The 23891-nt window shown below is 47.5% G+C and overlaps 1 protein-coding gene across 2 annotated transcripts in view; it reads left to right on the forward strand.

Annotated features, from left to right (window-relative positions):
* GRAP (GRB2 related adaptor protein) overlaps positions 1 to 22597 on the forward strand; it is a 40791-nt gene extending 18194 nt beyond the window's left edge. The window contains exons 4-5 of one of the 2 annotated variants that reach the window (XM_029577227.1): positions 9745 to 9913; positions 21167 to 22597. In XM_029577227.1, coding sequence (XP_029433087.1) covers positions 9745 to 9913; positions 21167 to 21346 — 349 coding nt within the window. In that variant the 3' untranslated portion in view covers positions 21347 to 22597. Of the gene's footprint in view, positions 1 to 9744; positions 9914 to 21163 lie in introns of both variants that reach the window. The other variant, XM_029577226.1, reaches the window with a different exon arrangement.
* The last annotated feature ends 1294 nt before the right edge of the window (positions 22598 to 23891 follow it).

The raw sequence follows: 23891 nt of genomic DNA on the forward strand, positions 1-23891 counted from the left end.
CGCATCTGTCCTGCAGGTCCTAGCAGGGCGAGGTCGCTGTCACTGTTTACTGAGGGCTGCTGTCATGCCGGGCCTCTGTTTATTTTCGGAGCCTTCAACATTCCTGACAGCCTTATGAGAGCAAAGCAGCCCCGAGGAGACGCAGGGGAGAAACAAAGGTGACAGTGTTTCCAGAGCATCCAGTTACATCAGCGTGGCAGGCGACACGTTCTGGAGGGACGCGTGTCTCCCGAAAAGCAGCAAGGTCAGAGCCAGTGCCTGCATCCTGGTGCCACGGGCCTCCATGGACTTTTCTCATATTTTTTAAACACCCTCCCTCCCACTGTTCCCAGTCTGTCCACCGCAGCAACAGTCCTAAGGCTGGTAACCGTGCACCAGTGCCTTCTGGACCCCTGTATAATGGACTCTAAATCCAGCCACCAGGTGTCGCTCTTAACAATGACCATGACTCCCCCGCCCCCAACCCCAGCAGACCTAGGATGAGGGAGACCTGATCCGGGGACCGAACCAGTACCGCCACAGGGATGGGCCAAAGCATTGCTTTCTGAATTGGTGGAAACTCGGCGATGCTGCGGTGATGGTAACGGTGCCGCTAGGCCGAAGTAACGATGATGCTCGGTAGTTTAACTCCATGAGATTTTGATCCAGTCCCAATCCAATGCTCACTACCGGACAGTAAGGAGCAGGCTGAACGGGGATGGGAGTGAGAAAGCCAGAGCTGGACTAACATCTCAGCAGCGCATGGACTGAAGGCGCCAAAGCCTTACCTTGCCTTGGCAGACTCACTGAATATCCGCCTGCCTTCCTGGCTCCTGAGTCAGCCAGCGAGGTCTGCCAGCTGTGTACTCAAAGGGAGAAGTTAGGGAAATACAACAATGTCATTAATGTCTTCCACAGTGGCTGCAGTTCAGTCATTCCCCCTCCTTCTTCAGCTCTGGTTTTTAGGATTTCCACTAGGAATATTTATGAGGTGCACTCACATCCAGTGGCTTTCATTGCACTTATTTTGGTTAGGCTGCGTGCGGCACCAAATCCGTTACAGACAGAGCTGAAGCCTATCAGACATGGGCAGGCATAGTGCCATCTCCTACCTGTGTCTCATTGTCGTAGCACTAGCACGAATCAGACTGGCACAGTGTGTTAACACAAAACATTTGAATATTCCTGAAGTGAGTGAGAAAGCTTGACTGTCCCCAGGGTGACAAAGGAGACCTCCATGGAACAGAAAGGGGGCGGGTTCTCTTCGTCATCTCTTCCCCGAGACACCACAGGAAACCCCGAGAAGAAGTGAAACCTCTCTGGCATGGAATGAATGCACAGCACACAAGATGCTGGAAGCAGACAAGATGCACAGATGATGGTTGGTGAGAAAAGCCTGTCGGGATGCGCAGGATAACGTGCAGGAGGAGCTTAGCCTCAGTCACACTCAGGCACCTATTTCTCGCAGATGCCAGACATGCAAAGGGGTTCTGAAACTCACGATGACCAGTACTGCTCAAACCCTAGTGCCCGGACAGCGTCCTCTGCAGTCTGTCCGCTCCTGGCTAAGGGAATCCACCTGGTGCAGCGACACAGTTCTGTGCTTCTGCGGGCATTGTACCCGTGATCACTCACAGCTTTCCAGGGAGGCTGTCATTTTTTGCACAGACCTTAAATCTGCTGCAATGAACAATGGAAGCCAACATCATAAACCAGTGGTGAGATCTTTAATCACAGCACAATGCAGAAAACCTCCAAAGCACTACAGCTAGAGAGCTGGGGGAGTTAGCGTTCAGATATTCTTTTCCACTAAGGTGTTTTTTTTTTAACTCTTCCTCAATGTTTCTTAAAGAAAGGTATTTAGTGTGGCATGTGATAAATTTAAGTTGCAAGGGCACACAAACCTATTTATTCTTCAGGGCTGCTCCAGCTAGCACTTCTCCCATAAGAACATGCCATGCTGGGTCAGACCAAGGGTCCATCAAGCCCAGCATCCTGTTTCCAACCGTAGCCAATCCAGGCCATAAGAACCTGGCAATTACCCAAACAGTAAGTAGTTCAGCAACGAATTGCAGTATTAGCAGTGGCTATTCCCTAAGTTGATTAATAGCAGGTAATGGACTTCTCCTCCAAGAACTTATCCAATCCTTTTTTAAACACAGCTACACTAACTGCACTAACCACATCCTCTGGCAACAAATTCCAGCGTTTAATTGTGCGTTGAGTGAAAAAAAACTTTATATTGGAAATTCTGTAAACATCCTGTGAGCAGCCATGTTCACTTATTTATTTATTTATTTATTTTTAATTTTTATATACCGGAATTCCTGTATGCAATACAAATCATTCTGGTTTACAAGTAACGAAAAGGTTGCCCTGGTCTGGGAGGTTAGACCGGGGTTTTGTACATAGAACATTAAACATTGAACAATAACAATCAACCATTAAACATTTACATTAAACATTAAACATTAAACACTTCAGCACAATGTCACAAATTATCAGTCAGTATGGCATCCAGTGGGCTCAGCAAGTACATGTATTATTAAACATGGAAATCAACTATGACAACATCGCTATTATAAACCAATCAGATCCAGGAAGGATGAAATCATTAGTGACAATATTATTACTATGGGCCAATCAAATCCAAGAAGGATAAATTCAATATTGCTACTGTAGACCAATCAGATCCAGAAAGGACGAGGACATTTGTGTCAATATTGCTACCCTGGATCAATCAAATCCAGGAAGGATGAGGTCATTAGTGACAATATCACTATTAGGGACCAATCAGATCCAGGAAGGATGAGGTCATTAGTAACAATATTACTACTATGGACCAATCAGATCTAGGAAGGATGAGGTCATAAGTGACAATTTTGCTACTGAGAGGGTGAGAGTTGCTGCTTGTGTTGAGTGCATTCTTATTGCTCCCTGACTTACTGAACTCGAATAATGACACTCGGTGATCGCAACACAATAGGTGAATGCCAGTCACAATCTGAAGAGGAGAGAAGCTGGTCTATGCACAAAGGGCAACGTCCCAGCCCCAGCTGGTGTGTGTGCAATCACCACACATGGGAAGCAGTACAAGACTCACATCTCACAGGCTCAAGGCACCAGGCTTTTCGGACTACACATCGCTTTTGTCTCTGAATTTTGTCTCCATTCATGGAATGGAGCTGCACATCCATGTCTCGACCTTCAGGAAAAAATCTCAAGAAAGCAAGTTTGTTTACTCAGATGTTGTTGACAATTCTTTTCTTCAGCTAGCAAACATGGTTTCAGATTCATGTGACTATGAAGAGGATCTGTGTTATTAAATTTGACCTGAGCAGGATTGGGACTCCTTGATTTTGATGACATAACTGAAAGCTAGTGTTGTGCACTATGAAAGTATTTCAAACAGAGATAGGCAAAGAGACTGCGAGTACATATCACAGTCTCAGATTCCAGCCAACTTCCAGGTATTCACTGTGAAGCAGGATTAAAGGGACCTGCGAATTCTGAGGATGTGCCCTCCTTGTAAAAATGGCATGAAAAAACCAATATTTGTTATATGGTTTTGTGTTTTTTTTTTTCCCATTCAAAACAACACACAAGAAGAAATGAAATGTCATTTGTCGTTCATTTCTCTAAAGCATTTCAGTGCTTGCTATTTGTAAAAATCTCATGATGAAAAATAGTGCACATTGGAAAAGAATAGCGCAGACCAAAAGGAAACAAACGAAGGAATATACTTTTCAAAAAGAAACAAAAGAAAAGAAAACCAGAAGAAAAAGCTAAAGGAAACATTTGTTTCCATGCAGACCCCTAGATGACAGACGGTTGCACATAAGAGCCTGATTTTATAACCCCACTCTGTTGGATCCCTTTAATCCAAGCTCTGTTTGCAGTCAAACAGACCTAGCAGGTAGTACGGAGATTACAGGTAGGATCTGCTGTCATCATCCAAGGTTGCAAACTCTTTGCTTAGTGACAGATAAGGGCCTTTCAGCTCACTCAGTCTGGCCAGGTGCTCATGGCTGCTTGACCTCCAGACTTCTCCCTCCTCTGTCCACATCTGTCCCCAGCATACTTGAATTTTGAGGCTGATTTGGGTCCTCTTAGTATAATCTCCTCACCCTGCTCTGCTTCAAAGGAAGAGAATTTGGGGATTTTTACCAGATAAGGTTTTCTGCATTCTCAGCTGTTTCCAATTTGTTCTTAATTCTTTCTTTACGTTGTTATTTCTGGTGCCCAGAGCAGGAGCTCCTGAAGAGCTGCTACCAGGAGCATTGCAAAGGTAAGAGAGTTATTCAGGATCAAATGAAGAGCTTGGCAACATGAATCAAGGGTCTGCCTCACTGCAATAGATCAGGGTTACCAAAGGCAAATAACATTACTTTACATTTTCTTAGTAGCTTTCATCCACACAGAGCCCTAATGCGCTTTAAAAAGCATTGCAAGAACCTTTCAGTGGGTGGACCCGAAATCCCACTGCATCACCCTGCAGCACCCGATGAAGTTATGCACCTACAGGACAGCCAGGCTTGACCTTGGGACAAATGAACCATAGTGGGGCCTTGGAGAACTGAAATCCTAGTTTGGGGATGTAGCCCCCATGGTGGTGTGGGGTCCTCCAAAGAGCATGGTCCAGGGTGGTCGCCCCCCTATTCGTCCCCCCCCCCCTTAAGGACAGCCCTGCATATAGTAAATAGGGGTCAAGGAAGATCACATGTGGCAGGGATGAGATCTGACCCCAGGAAATAAGACACAGATCCTCTCTTCGTCCCCCACCTCTGGAAAGTTGCTTGAGAATTGCAGCCCGGCTGCACCAGAGCCTGCGAGCCTTTCTCATCTGTCCGATAAAGACAAAAGACTCATCTTCTCTCCCCCCCCAGTCCTTATGAGCTGTGTCAGAGTTACAGCCCTTACAGGGACCTCGCTGCCAGCCTCTCATCGCCTCTGTATGCTGGAAACACCTGGAGGAATCATGCAACAGCTGGAAACACCTGGGATTAAGTAGGGGATGTGCGCAGAAAAGTGTCAGTGAGTGCGTGTGTGTGTCGGTCGCTGGGTACCTGGGTCTTGGGTCTGTGTGTCGGTCGCTGGGTACCTGTGTCTTGGGTCTGTGTGTCAGGGCCCCGCACTACGAGTCCTGGCCCCTCTGCCCCTGTGTAGCCGTATGTTAGTTCCTATGAAAGGATGGCGCTACAATAATTCAGAAATGTTGGTAAACAAAACACCCGACAGATACTGATACTGGAAGTTTTTCTTTTTCCCAGAAAGTGAGCCGATGAGAACTCTGCCTGCAGCAAGGTATTTCCCCTAGCATGCATTATTTTAATCGTGCTTCACCATCAATCAAACTCTATTAAAGGAAGGCGAGAGCTTCAAAGGGCTGGCAGACACCCCGCCCTCATGACTTGCCTGCCTGTAACGTGGTAAATAATCTTTTGGCTTCGCCCTGGAGACCTTTTTTAGGTCAGCCCTTCAGTGCCACTCTCCCTTCCACACTGGAAACCAAGCATGACAATGGTTTTCTGCCAAGGACCTACTGACCCAGCACAGCCTGAGGTGCGATGGCCAGTGGCACATCCACCGCCAGCCGTGAGCCTCAAACGTGAGCAACTCTGCCTCAGACTAGCTCTGGAATACGAGGCTGTGCCAGAGGATGCAGACTTCCCAAACCTGTCCCGGAGACCCCACAGACACAGCCAGCCAGGCACTGGTCGGTGCCACAGGTGCCATCACCTGTGGCGCCGACCAGTAAGGGGCTCCGAAGAGCAGCCACGTGGTGCCGCAAGCAGAGCCTCTCCTGCTCACAGCAAGGAGCAATCGAGATTTGTCAGGCTGCCAGCAGTGCCCGACCCGCTAATGGCCCCTGAGAAGCCCACAGTCGGCGGCGGGAATGAGGTAGGAGTCGGAGCGAGACCGGGGGGTGCTGGTGCAAGGCAGAATCGCCTAATACCCTTGCACCGGCCCTGCAGCCAGGCTTTCAGGATACCAGCAATGAATATGCATGAGATGAATTTGCATGCATTGGAGGCTGAGTATATGCTGATTTATCACCTGCATATTCATTGATTCACTGTGGAGCTCCTGAAATCCCAGCTGGCTGTGGGGTCCGAGGACAGGATTGGAAATCCCTGAGTTACTGCCGTGTGGTGGCAGAATGGTCTTTATGGGCCACAGGTCTGCCTAGATGAAGATCACTACCTTACAGTATTGGTGTAAAAGACGCAAAACCCAAGAATTAATTGGAGGTCTTGAAGCTGTACATTCTCTGATGGCAAAAATATCTTGTACATTACAGGCCAATGTAAGGTATTAGGCAACCTAGACCGGTCTTCAAACTTGTGACCCTCACCTTCCCCGAATTAACTTTCAGGCACATAGGCCACTCTAACCCCCATCAAGGTTTAGATATTTAAACTCAACGGTCATGGTGACCTCTTGCCCATTCCCAGAACTATCCTGTACAACACATAACTGTACACAGGGAAGACAATTTATGCAGATAAATACTGACTTACCTGGGGAAAGGCACTTTCTGAAAATGCCCATCCTTGTATCCATCTCCTGCTGCCTCAGTATCTATTTACATTCGGACCGATACAGTAAAAGTCGCGGGAGAGCCGGCGAGCGTCCGCTCTCCCGACGCGCGCACAGGCCAGTGTCCTGGGCGCGCGATTCAGTATCTGCACGTATGCAAATTAGGGCCTGTGGTAAATGGAGGCGCTAGGGACACTAGTGCGTCCCTAGCGCCTCCTTTTTGACAGAAGCAGCGGCTGTCAGTGGGCTTGGCAGCCGATGCTCAATTTTACCGGTGTCGGTTCTCGAGCCCGCTGACAGCCACGGGTTCGGAAAACGGACGCCGGCAAAATTGAGGGTCCGTCTTCCAATCTGCGGGCCACTGGCAGATTTTTAATTTTTTTTTTTATTTTTGGGACCTCCGACTTAATATCGCTATGATATTAAGTCGGAGGGTGTACAGAAAAGCAGTTTTTTTCTGCTTTTCTGTACACTTCCCCGGCGCCGGCAGAAATTAACTCCTGCCTTTGGCAGGCGTTACTTTCTGTATCGCGCGGGAATAACTATTAGGCCCATCAACATGCATTTGCATGTTGCGGGCGCTATTAGTTTCGGGGAGGTTGGCCGAAAACGCGCGGCCAACCGGGGGCTAACAGTGCACTCAGCCTGAGTGCACTTTACTGCATCGGCCCAATTGTAAGCTCTTTGGGGAAGGCACTTATTGTACCTGAATTCTAAAAATGCTGTAAGGTTGAGCCATCTTGAGCATTACAAAGGAGAGCTAAAAATCCAAATTTAGTATTAGCAAGGTACCTCCTATTGGGAAAATAGAGCAAGCTAAACTACACTGAATCTATGTGCTGGTCACACAAACAGAACTCAGAAAAACCCTCCCCAAACACATAAAAGTGAGTAGAAATTGTAAAGAGAAATATGCAGACAATAACTCAACTCTTGTCTACTCACCTCATTCCTGCCCCTCATGATCCCTGAAGGACAGGAGGGGAGGGATTACATTAAGAAGCAGAGTGGCTCTTCTGTGCTTTGCTCTGTCCAGTCATGGAATTTACTGCGACTAGTTTGAAAGCCACAGGCCATCCTGTTTGTGAGTGCATATTTACTGCTTTGCACGGTGAAATGCTAAAAAAAATGCTTATGAATAGACAAGAATCTGAGAACTGTAGTTAAACGAGCAGTTCCAAGCAGTGGCGGATTCCCGCTGACGACCGGCCCGGGGATTCGCCGCCCAGGCCGGCCCAGGAGATACCACGTGGTCTGCCGAGCGCGGCTCTGTCACGGCCGTGCTCGGCAGACCACGTGACTAGCGTGACCAGCCCACCGGGGGATGCCCGATCCCCCGATAGACCAGTCCGCCCCTGGTTCCAGGGTGAGAAAGTGCGCAGAACACTCACAGGGGTGCTTGGAACTGATAAGAACACAGGAACGGAGGGGACATTGCTCCTCTCCCAAGCAATTGCCAGTTTTTAGTGTATAAAAAAGCGGTAATAGCTAGAGGAGGAGAGAGATCGCTTCCCGGACGCGACAGTACAGACCGATCCTTTGGAAACGTAAGCTCTGCTGTGTACATACTGTACATATGTGTGTACATATTTAGGTATTACCTCTAGTATTATCTGGTTTTATGTATTCTCTGTTCTGTTCTCTATCAGAAAGGCTGAGTATTTGTGTAGGGAATAAGCTCCTGGGTTCGAGCCCCCAGGTATAATCCCAGTAATTGTGTGGGTGTGTTTACATTGAGGAAGCTCTCAAGGGAGGGTCCTGCTGGCGTGCAGGCAGAAGCCCTTGGGTAAAACTCATTGTACTTGCGGGTCAGAACCCAGAATACTCCCATCCCTTCTGTTCCCTGCATATTGTCTGGGAGGGGAGAGGGCTGTTATTTTATTTTTTGTTTGATATTTTATTTATATTCTGCTTTTTGGCGCTTCACAGCGGATCACATCCAGGTGCCGTAGGTATTTCCCTATCCCCAATCTAAGTTTGTTCTCCTCCTCCTGAGATTGGGGCACTGACCAGTGCAATCATCAGGGCAGTTTCCTGGGCGATCATGCGTAATGAAGCCCATGCTGCCGTCCCCAAAACTGTTGTGCTCTAAGCGACCGCCTAATTCTCCTAATGGAAGAGCCGCCCTTGGTATCCGTCATAGCTTTTCAGGCTTTCCAAGCCCACCCTACCCCACTTCCTTCCTCCCCAGGGGCAGGGTCATTAGGTGAACTAGGCGGTCACCTCGGGCGCAGACCCTTAGGGGGGCACTGAAGAGCAGCCATGTGGGGCTGTGAGTGGAGCCTATCCCGGTCGCAGCAGAGGAATAGAGATTCGGGGGGCCGCAAGCATTGCCCAAAGACGCATACACTTGGCGAGCACGAATGCGGTAGGGGCTGGGACTGAGACCGGGGGAGCGGCGCAACAGAGGGGGCGGGGGTTGCAAGGCAGAAGTCTCGTCAGGGGCACCTAATACCTTTGCACTGGTCCTGTCCCGGGGCCAATGCCCTTCCTGCCCTCTCGGTGAGACTTTGCCCCTGTGAGCTGCTTTCTTATAGGCTCCATTAGGAGAATAATCAGAAAGACAGATGAAAGCAATAGAAGCAAGAACATTCTTAAAAAAAAATGTTGGTTAGGGCTGGAGCGGTGGCTTGTGGGAGAACCTGGGTTTAATTCCCAGACTAGAGATTCGCGTACCTGGTCAACTTGGTCATTGTGCAATGGTGACACCTAGTGGCCAGATATAGTTCTCACACTTAGTGGGGTTTGGAAGGAGTCCTGGTGCATGGTTCTCAGCTGAGGACTACAGGAAGATGGAAGGGGATGTAAAATAGGTGAGAAAACCCTGGGTAGTTGCAATTGAAAGCTCATGGTACCAAAGCCGAAAAAAGCAGAAGAAAATAGCTTGGTAAAAAAAATGTTATTTTACCTTCACAACATATATATTGCTTCTTAGGCTTCTGAGTCTTTAAACAGAGTTGGAGATAATACAACTGTGCAGCTGCAGCTGTAAGATTACGATCTAGTTAGCTTGTGGTTGGCTCTGTTTAATGATGGTAAGTCTCTGTGGCTGCAGCCATCCCTCTCTTGCCTTGCACATTTTCATTTCACTCAAGTTATATTTGCAACCTCTCTGAGTCCATGTTAGCTGAGAATGGCCGCATGCCACCGATTTTGTCTGCCTCCCTCACTTTGTGCCACTTTCTAGCTCACGGATTCCGTTTTCTTCTTTTCCTACATCCACAGCTACGGAGAACACGTGCAACATTTCAAAGTCCTCCGAGACCAGAATGGGAAATACTATCTGTGGGAGGAGAAGTTCAACTCTTTGAATGAATTGATAGATTTCTACAGGACAACCACCATCACCAAGAAGCAACAAATCTTCCTGAGGGATGAGGACCATAAGGCTGAGGTAGGTTTGCTCTAAGCTTACCAGCTGAGCTCTTCTGAAAATGTGCATGGGCACCACGATGGGCTAAGGATAGCAAAGAAGGGAGATTATTACAGTGGGCTTTATTTATGCAAAATCAAGTGCTCATGGTGATTTACCATACTAATGAAAGCAATACATAATCATAAAATAATAAAATAATCCAACAAGGACATCACACCCATGCTATCACAACATTAATGGAATAACACAGTAATAAAAGCCATAAACACAACCCATCAGAATCATACAACAACCCAGTCTCATATTTCGCCTTTGACACTTTGCCAGCGTGCATACCGTTACCCCTTTCTGCATCTAACTAAAATTGCCTGCTAGAACCACAGCCCTTCTTGATCAAAGCCTCATGAAATAAAAATGTCTTCAACATAAATCTGAATGTCAGATAATCCTCAGCACAGCCCATCTCCACTGGAAGACTACACTCCTCGTCTAGTGGACGAAGAAGGAATCAAGCATCCGACACAGATATAAATGAACACTCTCACTATAAGTCAGCCCAATTCAGAACAAGCTGGCAAAAGAACACAAACCATGGTGGGATAGTTCATATCTTCTCAGCTTAAAAGTGGTTTGCCCTCCACTTATCAGGGGTGGCAAACTCCAGTCCTCAATTGCTACAAACAGGCCAGGTTTTCAGGATATCCACAATGAATATGCATGAGTAGATTTGCATAAATGGAGGCAGTGCATACAAATCTATCTCATGTATATTCATTGTGGATATCCTGAAAAACCTGGCCTGTTTGTGGTTCTTGAGGAAAGACTAAAGAGATTAGGACTTTTCAGCTTGGAGAAAAGACAGCTGAGGGGGGATATGATAGAGGTGTTTAAAATCATGAGAGGTCTAGAATGGGTAGATGTGAATCAGTTATTTACTCTTTCGGATAATAGAAAGACTAGGGGGCACTCCATGAAGTTAGCATGGGGCACATTTAAAACTAATTGGAGAAAGTTCTTTTTCATTCAATGCACAATTAAATTCTGGAATTTGTTGCCAGAGGATGTGGTTAGTGCAGTTAGTATAGCTGGGTTTAAAAAGGATTGGATAAGTTCTCGTCGGAGAAGTCCATTACCTGCTATTAATTAAGTTGACTTAGAAAATAGCCACTGCTATTAATTGCATCAGTAACATGGGATCTTCTTAGTTTTTGGGTACTTGCCAGGTTCTTATGGCCTGGATTGGCCACTGTTGGAAACAGGATGTTGGGCTTGATGGACTCTTGGTCTGACCCAGTATGGCATGTTCTTATGTTCTTATGTAGTTTCAAAGGTTGTGAGTGCCAACAAAATATTCTGGATACTCAAACTGGGTGTTCAAACAAAACTTTACTGCAGACTTCCTTAGCAAATTGTGGCACTATACACACCAGTGCTTGGCACAACAAATTGTTTTATAGTCCTCCAGCTTTTCTTATTTGTGCACGTGGCTTTCAGTAGATGGGCTTGGGAAAATCTTACCCTCCAGGGCTTGAAAAGGCAAGAATTCCCAGATGGACAGGAGTATCCTATTTATGGGCAGAAATCCCCTTCCAAAAATACTAGCTGCGCAAACAAGGCTTCCGCTCTGCAAGACTCCCAACTCTGTCCCTTCCTTCCATGGTGAAGACGCAGAATGGTGGTCTCCCAATTTGCTCAAAAAATGTCTTCTAGTTCTTTCAAATGAAAGCCCCAGGCAGCAGGGAGCAATCGGCCCTTCTAACTCTCCCTGCTGTAGGGTAGGAAGGGAGCCAGCAAACATCGTCCTCCCTCCCAGATCAACAAAGCAAATTCTTCATGCAAAAGCCCTCCTGCTGGAATTGTCTTGCTGCCAGTGGCTACCAAAAGGCAGAGTCTTCCCTATCCCCGTAATCCCTCCCCAGGACAAAATAAAACCCCTCTAAAACTCTGCAGAAATCTCAGGAACAAAAGACTGGAGATAACCCAACCAGACAGGTTGTGAACGGGACGAGGCGGTGGTCTCCCACCGCTCCTGGATTGCAGACCACAGGTCCTGGCCCCTAGACACAAAGTAAACTTCCTCAGATCCCCAACCTGAGGCTGCCCCGCCACACCCATCTATGATGCAACCTGCTTATTGCACAGGCGGGGGGAGGGGGCTGCAGCTGCCCCTCCCCCTTCCACCGGCTGAGCCTAACTCCCAGCTCAGGGCTTGGATCCGTCAGGGTCACCACGGAAGGCCCATGCTTGCAGGGTCCCAGAAGGAGCCCTGGTGTGTGGCCTCCAGGCATAGGTCTCTCGCTGCATGACCGGACTGAAATAAGCTGGGGGTGTAAAAGAGAGGAAATATCTGCTCACGGCACCAGCCCCGACTTAAGCAGGAGAAAACGGCTGAGGCAGGTGAAAGCAAGAGGAAGAAAGTCGGTGGGTTTTGAACTGAAGAGGCTGCTGGGACCAGGAACAGAAAACAGCGACGTTTTCTGAGGATGCGCACAGGTGCAGAGAGGGGTAACATGGAGTCTAGAAGATCAGAGAGAAACGGCACAAGCCTGGCCCGGTTCAAACCTTGCAGAAACCTCCGGGTGCTCCGGCAAGTGGCAGATAGAGCGACTCCACCAAACGCTGCTGCCCCTCTTCTGCTGGTGCCAGGGGTTCGTTAGTAGCGCTGGATGCCAACTGCTCTCATTTGTTATTCTACCAAATAGCAAACAGCAAGTGAAATTATTTGAAGGTGACGCACGGTCAGAATACCAGAAAAAAAAGAAAACAGGAATATTTGACACGAAGGCGTAAAGACCTGGTCATGAAAATCTGAACACCTAAAGCTAAAGTTTTTGTTGTGTTGTGTGAGTAGTTTTCTCCGCCTGATCAAACTAATCGCTAGGTGCAGACTTGCATTCAGCCCTAACCGAGGGTTTGATGCCATGGTTTGGAGATGAATGCACCGGGGGTCCCTGAGCATCATCTTCTCAGGAACGAGGTGTTTCCTGCGGTGTTCGGATGGGGAACCTGAGGTGCTCAGAGAAAGCTCGCCCACCACCACGAGCGTCCCCCAAGCTCGCCCCTCCAGGCACACCTGCGCACATCTGTCTGCTCCCAGAAATCAACAGTTGGAAACTTTACACAAATACAGAAATTAAAATTTCATTTTTTGGAAGGGGGGGGAGGAGAGAGAGAGAGCAGATGTGGAGAAAGAGGATGGGAGTGGGGCAGGACGGCACTGACATCTTCGAACGTCTTGGAACTATCCTTAAAGGGGCAGTCCTTCAAAAGTAGCAAACCTTTTGGATTAGAGTAAACCTGTAATTGCACACACTGCCCTTAATCCCACAGGTGGTTCCTCTCTCCCTATGCTTGCATTGAAGGATTCATGGTTACTCCCATGATGCTGCTAGAAGTTTGACATTGCTGACAGTGTTTTCCACACCTGACTAAAGCCCATTGATGGCTTCAGAGCTGGCTGAGGGTGGCAGGACCTGTCCGTGCTTCTCAAGCTGTCTTCAGCCATCCTTGGGGGTCCCGACACATCATATCCAGAATAGGCTTAGGCAAAAGATACATGAGCAGAGGTCCTCCTGCTGTGCTCTCCAAGCCAGGAAGTGGCTTGTAGATGCTTTATCACTGTAAGAGTGTCCCCTCTCACAAGTAGAGATAACTAAAACTTAAAGATTTACGTTGGCAAGGCATTTGATAGGAATCTCACATTTCACAGGATTCTTGTCACTGATTGCTGTATTGGAGAATTTCAGCAATGCAGTAAAATAATCTGTAGAATTCTGTGGAATACTGAAGTCTTCTGCTGTAATTCTAGGAAATTCTGCAGAACTTTCTTGAAGAAGCATTAGAAACAGACAAAATGTGCATTTTAGGCTAATTATCCTGATGATAACAGGTAGAAATGTGCAAGAATCCAGAGCCTATGTTAACTTTCACGTCGATCTGCCTACGAGGTCGGAGATCAGAGACAGGGCCAGGTACAATAAAACATCTGCTGTGCAGCATTCACACATAGATCTTTCAGTTGCACCTTCATCCCAAAAATGGCTAATTAAAAAAAAAAAGTGATACTAAAAATGGGTAGGAAAGGAACATGTAACTAACCGAGTATCCCAACAGCTAGAGTATCCCTAAAATCCCTGAGTAACTGACCTCCCAGGCTTCAGTCACTGGCTGGGCATGGAGGCGTGCACTGCCTCCAGTCCTCACCTATTTTCTGTGCTGGGCTGAGCAGGCTCTGATTAGCAGATTAGAGTCAAAAACACTTAAGATAATTGCTTGGGAGAACACACATAAACAGTTTCTCTTCATTAGTAACCATTAATGAGCCACAAAAAAATCTTTTAGAACTGAAGCAGCTAAAAATAAGTGTCATTCCCAAAATGTGCACGTCAGCATTTTAAAGATTTTTAAGGTTTACTGCCTTGAAAAGAAACCATTTTCCTTTATTAAAAAAGTTAGCTAAAGCTTCTGTACGTAAACACACCCTGTGCCAGGATCCTACTTGATTTACTGTACAAACTCCCATCAAAAACAGCGGGACCAGTAAAAGATGCTTTCAGCTTCTCCAGCCAGGAGCCACAGTATGCACAGCTCTTAATATTTTGCTGTTTTATGTCATTGCACAGAACATCAACTCTGGACGTAGTGTAAGAGATTGATTACGGTTGATGGGAGTCCAATTTGCTATTGTTTAGTTGAATATCCCCGAGAGTGGTGGATGGGTTGAGGTGCATTACACAGTGCGAGACCTCTGCAAAGGGAAAACCAGCTTCCAGTAAAGTGGCTTCTTCTGCAATGCTTGCAGTCTCCTCCTCCAGTTTTTCCTGGGCCATCCTTCTTGTGTAATCCTCTCCCTCCCTTGGGTTCCTTGCCAGAAAATCAGTGACCACAGGGGCTGCCACCCCTACAGAGCCCAGGAAATTGAGAGACTCAGAGGGAGGAAAGATGAGTTGCTGGGTACACACTGCTCCCAATATTACGTTTAATTCCAGGCAGGATGTAGCACTGGATAACCCATGGCACCAATGCACAAGATGCTTTCACAGCTCAACTTATTAACCTAAAAGTCGACTTCCTGTGGCCGAGCACTCTGCTTAATATCACCTGCTTCTGATGCAGAGCACACCCGAGGCTGAGCACCCTGCTTTATATCACCCACTTCCAGGGCTGAGCACCCTGCTTTATATCACTCACTTCCAGGGCTGAGCACCCTGCTTTATATCACTCACTTCCAGGGCTGAGCACCCTGCTTTATATCACTCACTTCCAGGGCTGAGCACCCTGCTTATATCACTCACTTCCAGGGCTGAGCACCCTGCTTTATATCACTCACTTCCAGGGCTGAGCACCCTGCTTTATATCATTCACTTCCAGGGCTGAGCACCCTGCTTTATATCATTCACTTCCAGGGCTGAGCACCCTGCTTATATCATTCACTTCCAGGGCTGAGCACCCTGCTTTATATCACTCACTTCCAGGGCTGAGCACCCTGCTTTATATCACTCACTTCCAGGGCTGAGCACCCTGCTTTATATCACTCACTTCCAGGGCTGAGCACCCTGCTTTATATCACTCACTTCCAGGGCTGAGCACCCTGCTTTATATCATTCACTTCCAGGGCTGAGCACCCTGCTTTATATCACTCACTTCCAGGGCTGAGCATCCTGCTTTATATCACTCACTTCCAGGGCTGAGCACCCTGCTTTATATCATTCACTTCCAGGCCTGAGCACCCTGCTTTATATCACTCACTTCCAGGGCTGAGCACCCTGCTTTATATCACTCACTTCTAGGCCTGAGCACCCTGCTTTATATCACTCACTTCCAGGGCTGAGCACCCTGCTTTATATCACTCACTTCCAGGGCTGAGCACCCTGCTTTATATCACTCACTTCCAGGCCTGAGCACCCTGCTTTATATCATTCACTTCCAGGGCTGAGCACCCTGCTTTATATCATTCACTTCCAGGGCTGAGCACCCTGCTTTATATCACTCACTTCCAGGGCTGAGCACCCTGCTTTATATCACTCACTTCCAGGGCTGAGCACCCTGCTTTATATCACTCACTTCCAGGGCTGAGCACCCTGCTTTATATCACTCACTTCCAGGGCTGAGCACCCTGCTTTATATCATTCACTTCCAGGGCTGAGCACCCTGCTTTATATCACTCACTTCCAGGGCTGAGCACCCTGCTTTATATCATTCACTTCCAGGCCTGAGCACCCTGCTTTATATCACTCACTTCCAGGGCTGAGCACCCTGCTTTATATCACTCACTTCCAGGGCTGAGCACCCTGCTTTATATCATTCACTTCCAGGGCTGAGCACCCTGCTTATATCACTCACTTCCAGGGCTGAGCACCCTGCTTTATATCACTCACTTCCAGGGCTGAGCACCCTGCTTTATATCATTCACTTCCAGGGCTGAGCACCCTGCTTTATATCACTCACTTCCAGGGCTGAGCACCCTGCTTTATATCATTCACTTCCAGGGCTGAGCACCCTGCTTTATATCACTCACTTCCAGGGCTGAGCACCCTGCTTTATATCACTCACTTCCAGGCCTGAGCACCCTGCTTTATATCACTCACTTCCAGGGCTGAGCACCCTGCTTTATATCACTCACTTCCAGGGCTGAGCACCCTGCTTTATATCATTCACTTCCAGGGCTGAGCACCCTGCTTTATATCACTCATTTCCAGGGCTGAGCACCCTGCTTTATATCATTCACTTCCAGGCCTGAGCACCCTGCTTTATATCACTCACTTCCAGGGCTGAGCACCCTGCTTTATATCACTCACTTCCAGGCCTGAGCACCCTGCTTTATATCATTCACTTCCAGGGCTGAGCACCCTGCTTTATATCACTCACTTCCAGGGCTGAGCACCCTGCTTTATATCATTCACTTCCAGGGCTGAGCACCCTGCTTTATATCACTCACTTCCAGGGCTGAGCACCCTGCTTTATATCACTCACTTCCAGGGCTGAGCACCCTGCTTTATATCATTCACTTCCAGGGCTGAGCACCCTGCTTTATATCACTCACTTCCAGGGCTGAGCACCCTGCTTTATATCACTCACTTCCAGGGCTGAGCACCCTGCTTTATATCACTCACTTCCAGGGCTGAGCACCCTGCTTTATATCATTCACTTCCAGGGCTGAGCACCCTGCTTTATATCACTCACTTCCAGGGCTGAGCACCCTGCTTTATATCATTCACTTCCAGGGCTGAGCATCCTGCTTTATATCACTCACTTCCAGGGCTGAGCACCCTGCTTTATATCACTCACTTCCAGGGCTGAGCACCCTGCTTTATATCATTCACTTCCAGGGCTGAGCACCCTGCTTATATCACTCACTTCCAGGGCTGAGCACCCTGCTTTATATCACTCACTTCCAGGGCTGAGCACCCTGCTTTATATCATTCACTTCCAGGGCTGAGCACCCTGCTTTATATCACTCACTTCCAGGGCTGAGCACCCTGCTTTATATCACTCACTTCCAGGGCTGAGCACCCTGCTTTATATCACTCACTTCCAGGGCTGAGCACCCTGCTTTATATCATTCACTTCCAGGGCTGAGCACCCTGCTTTATATCACTCACTTCCAGGGCTGAGCACCCTGCTTTATATCATTCACTTCCAGGGCTGAGCATCCTGCTTTATATCACTCACTTCCAGGGCTGAGCACCCTGCTTTATATCACTCACTTCCAGGGCTGAGCACCCTGCTTTATATCACTCACTTCCAGGGCTGAGCACCCTGCTTTATATCACTCACTTCCAGGGCTGAGCACCCTGCTTTATATCATTCACTTCCAGGGCTGAGCACCCTGCTTTATATCACTCACTTCCAGGGCTGAGCACCCTGCTTTATATCACTCACTTCCAGGGCTGAGCACCCTGCTTATATCATTCACTTCCAGGGCTGAGCACCCTGCTTTATATCACTCACTTCCAGGGCTGAGCACCCTGCTTTATATCACTCACTTCCAGACCTGAGCACCCTGCTTTATATCACTCACTTCCAGGGCTGAGCACCCTGCTTTATATCATTCACTTCCAGGGCTGAGCACCCTGCTTTATATCACTCACTTCCAGGGCTGAGCATCCTGCTTTATATCATTCACTTCCAGGGCTGAGCACCCTGCTTTATATCATTCAGTTCCAGGGCTGAGCATCCTGCTTTATATCATTCACTTCCAGGGCTGAGCACCCTGCTTTATATCATTCAGTTCCAGGGCTGAGCATCCTGCTTTATATCATTCACTTCCAGGCCTGAGCACCCTGCTTTATATCACTCACTTCCAGGGCTGAGCACCCTGCTTTATATCATTCACTTCCAGGCCTGAGGACCCTGCTTTATATCATTCACTTCCAGGGCTGAGCACCCTGCTTTATATCACTCACTTCCAGGGCTGAGCACCCTGCTTTATATCACTCACTTCCAGGGCTGAGCACCCTGCTTATATCACTCACTTCCAGGGCTGAGCACCCTGCTTTATATCACTCACTTCCAGGGCTGAGCACCCTGCTTTATATCACCCGCTTCTGAGGCTGATGTTTCTCAAATTTGTCTTATTGACCCACTGCTAATCAAATTTTCAGGACATCCACAAGAATATGGATGAGATAAATGTATGCAATATCTGCAAATATATTTTGTGCCTATTCCTTGTGAACGCCTGAAAATCTGTCTAGCTGTGGGGTCAGTAGGACAGATGTGGGAAACGCTGCTCCAGGCAGGACACTGCTGCTGTTCCTCACTTACTTGTGGGGCTCAGCACGGTTTAGGTCAGGGATGGGCAACTCTGGGCTTGTGGGCCACCAACTAATCAGGTTTGCAGGATAGCCATTGCCTCAATTGTATGGAAATCTATTTCTTGCATTTTTATTTGGGTTACTCTGAACACCTGAGCAGTTGCTGGCCCTCAAGGGCTGCAGCTGCCCACCCCTGCTGGAGGCAGTGCACACCCTGCTGTTTTTCAGCAGCTGCTTCCGGGGCTGAGCACACCCTGCTGCTTTTCATCACCTGCCCTTGCTGTCAGTCTGTGAAGCGCTGACTTTGCAGTTTCAAAGCCTTTAAATTCATTCCATGTTGTGCCAGCTGCCTAAAGAGCTCCTTTGCCCCAGTTTGCACAAGTGTTGTGCTCTCCAGTCAGGAGCTGCTGTTTGCTGCAGTTCCAATACATATTGCTTGTGGATCCCAACGATACTCATCATTTCCCTTCCACCCTGCAGAGAATATGCACATTCATTAAGAATTGAAAGCACATTTTTTGTGATTATAAGCATAATTCTCAGCATGAAGACTTTAGCACAAGTTGCTGGAGCCAGAAGAGAAATAAGTGCAGCCACGATAGTGGATTCTGCTTAAACGCCAGAACTTTCATTGGCAGATAAAGTTTCAGTGACTTCCAAAGTCCAGCACCCCAGCAAACATCCTGGCCGGCTGTCCTCTTTGCAGACATGGCATGGAAGACTTCCATGATCTAGCATTCCAACTTGCCATCTTTCCCTACTTTACCCAGGAAGACAGGTCCTCGGAACTGCACACAGCTTGCTCCCAGCAGCCTGTGCAGGGTGCGCATCCTTTCCAGGCTAGACCGCACTACCCTAAGAGAGCTAAGGTAGCACGACTTCTCCTCCAGTCTCCTTCCTTCGGGTTCTGGCCCAGAATGCCCCTCTCACGGAGGAATCCAGAATCTCTCTTCCTTTACACTCACACAAGTTCCAGGTTATACAGATACATGCACCACTCGTGCCAATAGCTGCCTTCCTGCAAATTTAATTAGGGAGCTGCATGAATGCTGATATTCTCATTCTTTTGTCTAGGTCACTCCTTCCACAACCCCAGTCAGATCCCGAGAAAAGTCACAGGCAATCTATAAGTTAATGTAACTGTTGCAGGTCAGGCAGAGCATGTGCTTGGGCTTTTTAAAGGATTCTCGTCTTTTCTCATGCTTCATGGATCATAGGATTATACGTACAGTGCTGGCCTCTCCACACAGACGTGGCCCAATTAAAAACCTTACTCCTGGGATAACATCGCTCTTTATCAGTCTCCCATGCAGGAGATTTTTCTCTGCCCCTATAATTTACAGATCTGATTTTAGTCCGCAGAAGAGAAGGGATGCAGCTGACATACAGGCCGATGCAATAGAACGTGCGGGAGAGCTGGCGCTCTGAGGCGAGTGCCCGCTATCCCGACATGCACACAGGCTCCTCTCCTGGGCGCGTAATTTTGCATTTAAATTAGGGCCTACGCTAATAAGGAGGCTGTCAGTGGGTCCGACAACCGACGTTTAATTTTACTGGCGTCAGTTTTTGAACCCGCTGAGGGCACACGGGCCGCACATTTTACTTTCAGTATTCCAGGGTAATAACTAATAGGCTCATCAACATGCATTTGCATGAGATGAGCGCTATTAGTTTTGAGGTGGTTGGCCCTGCATTTTCCACGCACTATTACCCCTTACAGTAGAAAGGGTAATAATAGCGCGTCTAAAATGCACGGCCAAACGGGGGCCAAACGGTGCGCTCGGCCGAGTGCACTGCTCCGTATCGGCCTGATAATGAGTGATTTCAGCAGTCTTCCTCATCCGAGCTTGAGGCGTTCTTCCACTGGACAAGGAGGAGCTCTCCGCATTCTATGGGCACACATTTTATTCATGTAAATAGTTGTATACATGATCACCTCCACGTCTTTCTCCTGTTGGGTGGTCATCGGTATGAAACCCCCATCATGAACTCTTCTTCCTAATTTTTTGTTATTAGAGTTTTACTTTACACTCTTTGCATCAAGTCTTAGCTACTATGCTCATGGCCACTTCCTAAGCTCTCTCTGGATTGCAAATCTTGGTGTAATCAAAGTGACAGACCTCCCCTTCTAGCCCCTCTGCAGTAATTACTGCTGAACACATTGAGCAGAATCGGGTCCAAGACTGATCTGGGTGTGGCAGCCTTCTGGTCACCCTCCCTTGGATACTTACTGCACCACGCTGGCTGTCACTCAGGCAGTTTCCTTCTAAAGATAATTAACAAATGCTGCCTTGTTTTTTTGACATTGTGATGAGCCAGAAACTGCCAGTATTGCTGTCAAGAAACATAGGCTATGATGCTAGATAAGGACTTTAAAGTCTTAGTCTGACCAACTTCATTCCTGTTGTACATCCATGGACCCCAATTGATTTCCTAAGCTCTTTCCAAGTATTAGGCATTGTTTTAAGATTTAACTTTTGTTATGTCTTTTTGTTCTGTTTCTCTCTAATAGCAGAAAACCAAGTTTGTCCAAGCCCAGTTTGACTTCTTATCACAAGATGCCACTGAGTTGCCTTTCTGTAGAGGAGACATCATTGAAGTTCTGGACTGCTCCGATCCCAACTGGTGGAAGGGACGCATCTCGGGAAGAGTTGGTATATTTCCTCGTAACTACATTCATCCAATACACATGTGATCCACTGTCCAGAGGCCTCCGAGCCTAATGACGGATTTCTGTGGCTTCTTTTCACCCAGACACCCACAAAAAATAACGAGTGGAAACCTGAGGGTTTCAGTTTTTATACTGGCCTAGCTAGTAAGGGATGTCCGGTGTAAAGTTCAAGATGTCCTGCCTCGATTATTTCTATGTCTACATTCTGCTCTGCATAGGGAGTGTACGGCTTTGACACGGCTGAAAGCAATTTTCTGTGTGATGAGAACATCCTTTGGCAAGGTCCATTGAGAATGGTAAGGAGTCTTAAAACGTCAAGGTGAAAGCCCCCATGGATCTTACCAGCTTGCCCCACCGGATGTATATGTTCGACCCCATGGCACCAAGCACGGTCTTACCCCTTCTGCAGTATCATTAATCACCAAGGATTTTCACCACACACACTTAATAGTAGGAGAAGTCCCTCCCTGAAGATTGCCTTCGCACAGGAAAAGGTGCAGTGTTACCAGTAACTAACCATAAATACCATCCATCTCTCCAGGTGCGATGACATCTTTTTCAACACTGCACCATCAGGTGCCCTATTACTTTATGTTCTGTGCTTGAATTAATGATTTTGGCTCAAGTTAGGTATGCAGAAGAAGGAGAGCCAGAGAAGAGGAGTGCTAGCCCGTGGTGTTGTGTTGTAAGAATACCATGGACTGGATGGCAAAGCACCTGCCTTAGAGTCTTTATCTGCTACTGCAGTCATCCAGGGGCCACGACAAGAAAATGTGAGCCTTCCATCAAACTAAGGCGCAGATTCTTCCTTGTTGGGGGCACCACTGAATGGATGGAGGCAAATTAATTACGTATGGAGCGAGGGATCTGTATTTATTTCATCTTTTGTCCTTCCTGGCCTTCTTTTTCCCACCTAATTTTCTTTTGTGCTTGCTGACAATCTGTTTTTAAGAAGGAACGTTCTTGGTTTGAATACTGGGTCTGACCCTACCCTGGCTGGGAAAGTGATGGCGTGGTGTTAACTGTGGCTCTGTAAGACATGGGTGTGTGTGTATATAGCTTTCACAGTAAATAGCTAAGAAAGTCCAGATTAATAAAAAAACTATTTGCATTGTTTTGTTTATGATAGAAGGGGCTCTCTTTTCCAAACCTCTTACTGATGTGAGATTGGTATATGTGTGCCATGTTAAAAGTGTACCTAAGTTGAAAGCAAAGTCCCAAACATTATGTATTTTATTTTTTTCTATGTTGTCAATTAAATATGATCTCAAAACAGTGAGGCCTTCCGTAATCGTATCAGGAGTCAATTCCAGCCTTGGGGACCTAACATCTTAAAAATATGTTCTTTTTTTTTAACGTCTGTAGTGATTTTGTGATTGATCTGGCCCCCAGCAACGTACGTAGATCGTCTTCCGTTGAGAAGTGAAATGCTGCAGAGTGCATGAGATGCTGGTAGCTCTTTGTGCGGACGTCTGTCTGCTCTCAGGCTCTTGTCCTTTGCTGTCCCAAGAGAGAATATAAGCCTGAACTCATTTTCAGGAAGAGAATTTGTCTTGTTCCTGCTGCTCACAGTCATTAGTTTAGCAGTTGGTACAAGTTCCTCACACAGTGCCTTCAAGACTTCGTTACTGTTTAGGGACAGTTCAATAAGTTATCCGGCACATTCAGCAGGATGCACATCCCGCTATATACTGACGATCAAAATTATCCAGCTAACTGTAGCAAAATAACTTTTAAGCCTAACCAGCAGCCCTGAGAGCCAATGACCCTACCCAAGCGAAGCAACGATCTCCCCTCTCCCAAGCTCCCCCCCCCCCCCAAGAAAGCTTGAAAGCCTAAGGCTTTTCCTGTGGGTCAGTGCCCTTCCGCCCACCCCCTATCTCCAGCCCCTTGCCTCCCCTAAACCCCGAAACATGATCAGGAGCTCAGAACCAGCACCGGCTCCCTGTGCATCCAGCATTGCTCTGGCTGCAGCTCTGGTCCAAGCTCTGCATCATTTGAGCAGGGGATTGGTGGGTCTGGGTGATCACTTTTTCTCGGCTGTGGCCACTTAATCCAGATAACTTTAGGACTGCTCTGAGGTAGTCTAGAGTTTTCCATCTAACTTAGGGCCTCATTTTCTAAAGTATCGTGTAGTTATTGGGCGCGAAATAGGCAGTGAAAAGGCCCTTACCTTTTCGCTGTGCGCGCCGTCCTCGCAGAATTGTCCCCGGTGACGCCCCCCGACTCCTCCTCTTCCGGGGCCGACTCCGCCTCGATGTAGGTAGCGCAGGCGTGCTCTACCTTCGCTAGCTATCGCAGGCTTGTGCTGTTAAGCGCAAGCCTGCGATAGCCTTGGAAAATAAAGCCCTTAGTCGGATAACTTTCCCCAGAACATCCCTGGGACATCTCTTTTTTTTTATCTTGCTAAAATTTAGCTGGATAAGTGCCTTAGATATTATAAAGCAGCATTTAGTCGGATAGCTCTGAAGTTATCTGGCTTAAATGACTTTACCTGCTGGCCTCTCAAAGTTTTTTTTTCCAAGCCAGTTACAGACGGGAAGAAACACAACACTACGTCCCCAATGAA

Source organism: Rhinatrema bivittatum, chromosome 14 (genome assembly GCF_901001135.1).
Source record: "Rhinatrema bivittatum chromosome 14, aRhiBiv1.1, whole genome shotgun sequence".
Lineage (NCBI taxonomy): Eukaryota > Metazoa > Chordata > Amphibia > Gymnophiona > Rhinatrematidae > Rhinatrema > Rhinatrema bivittatum.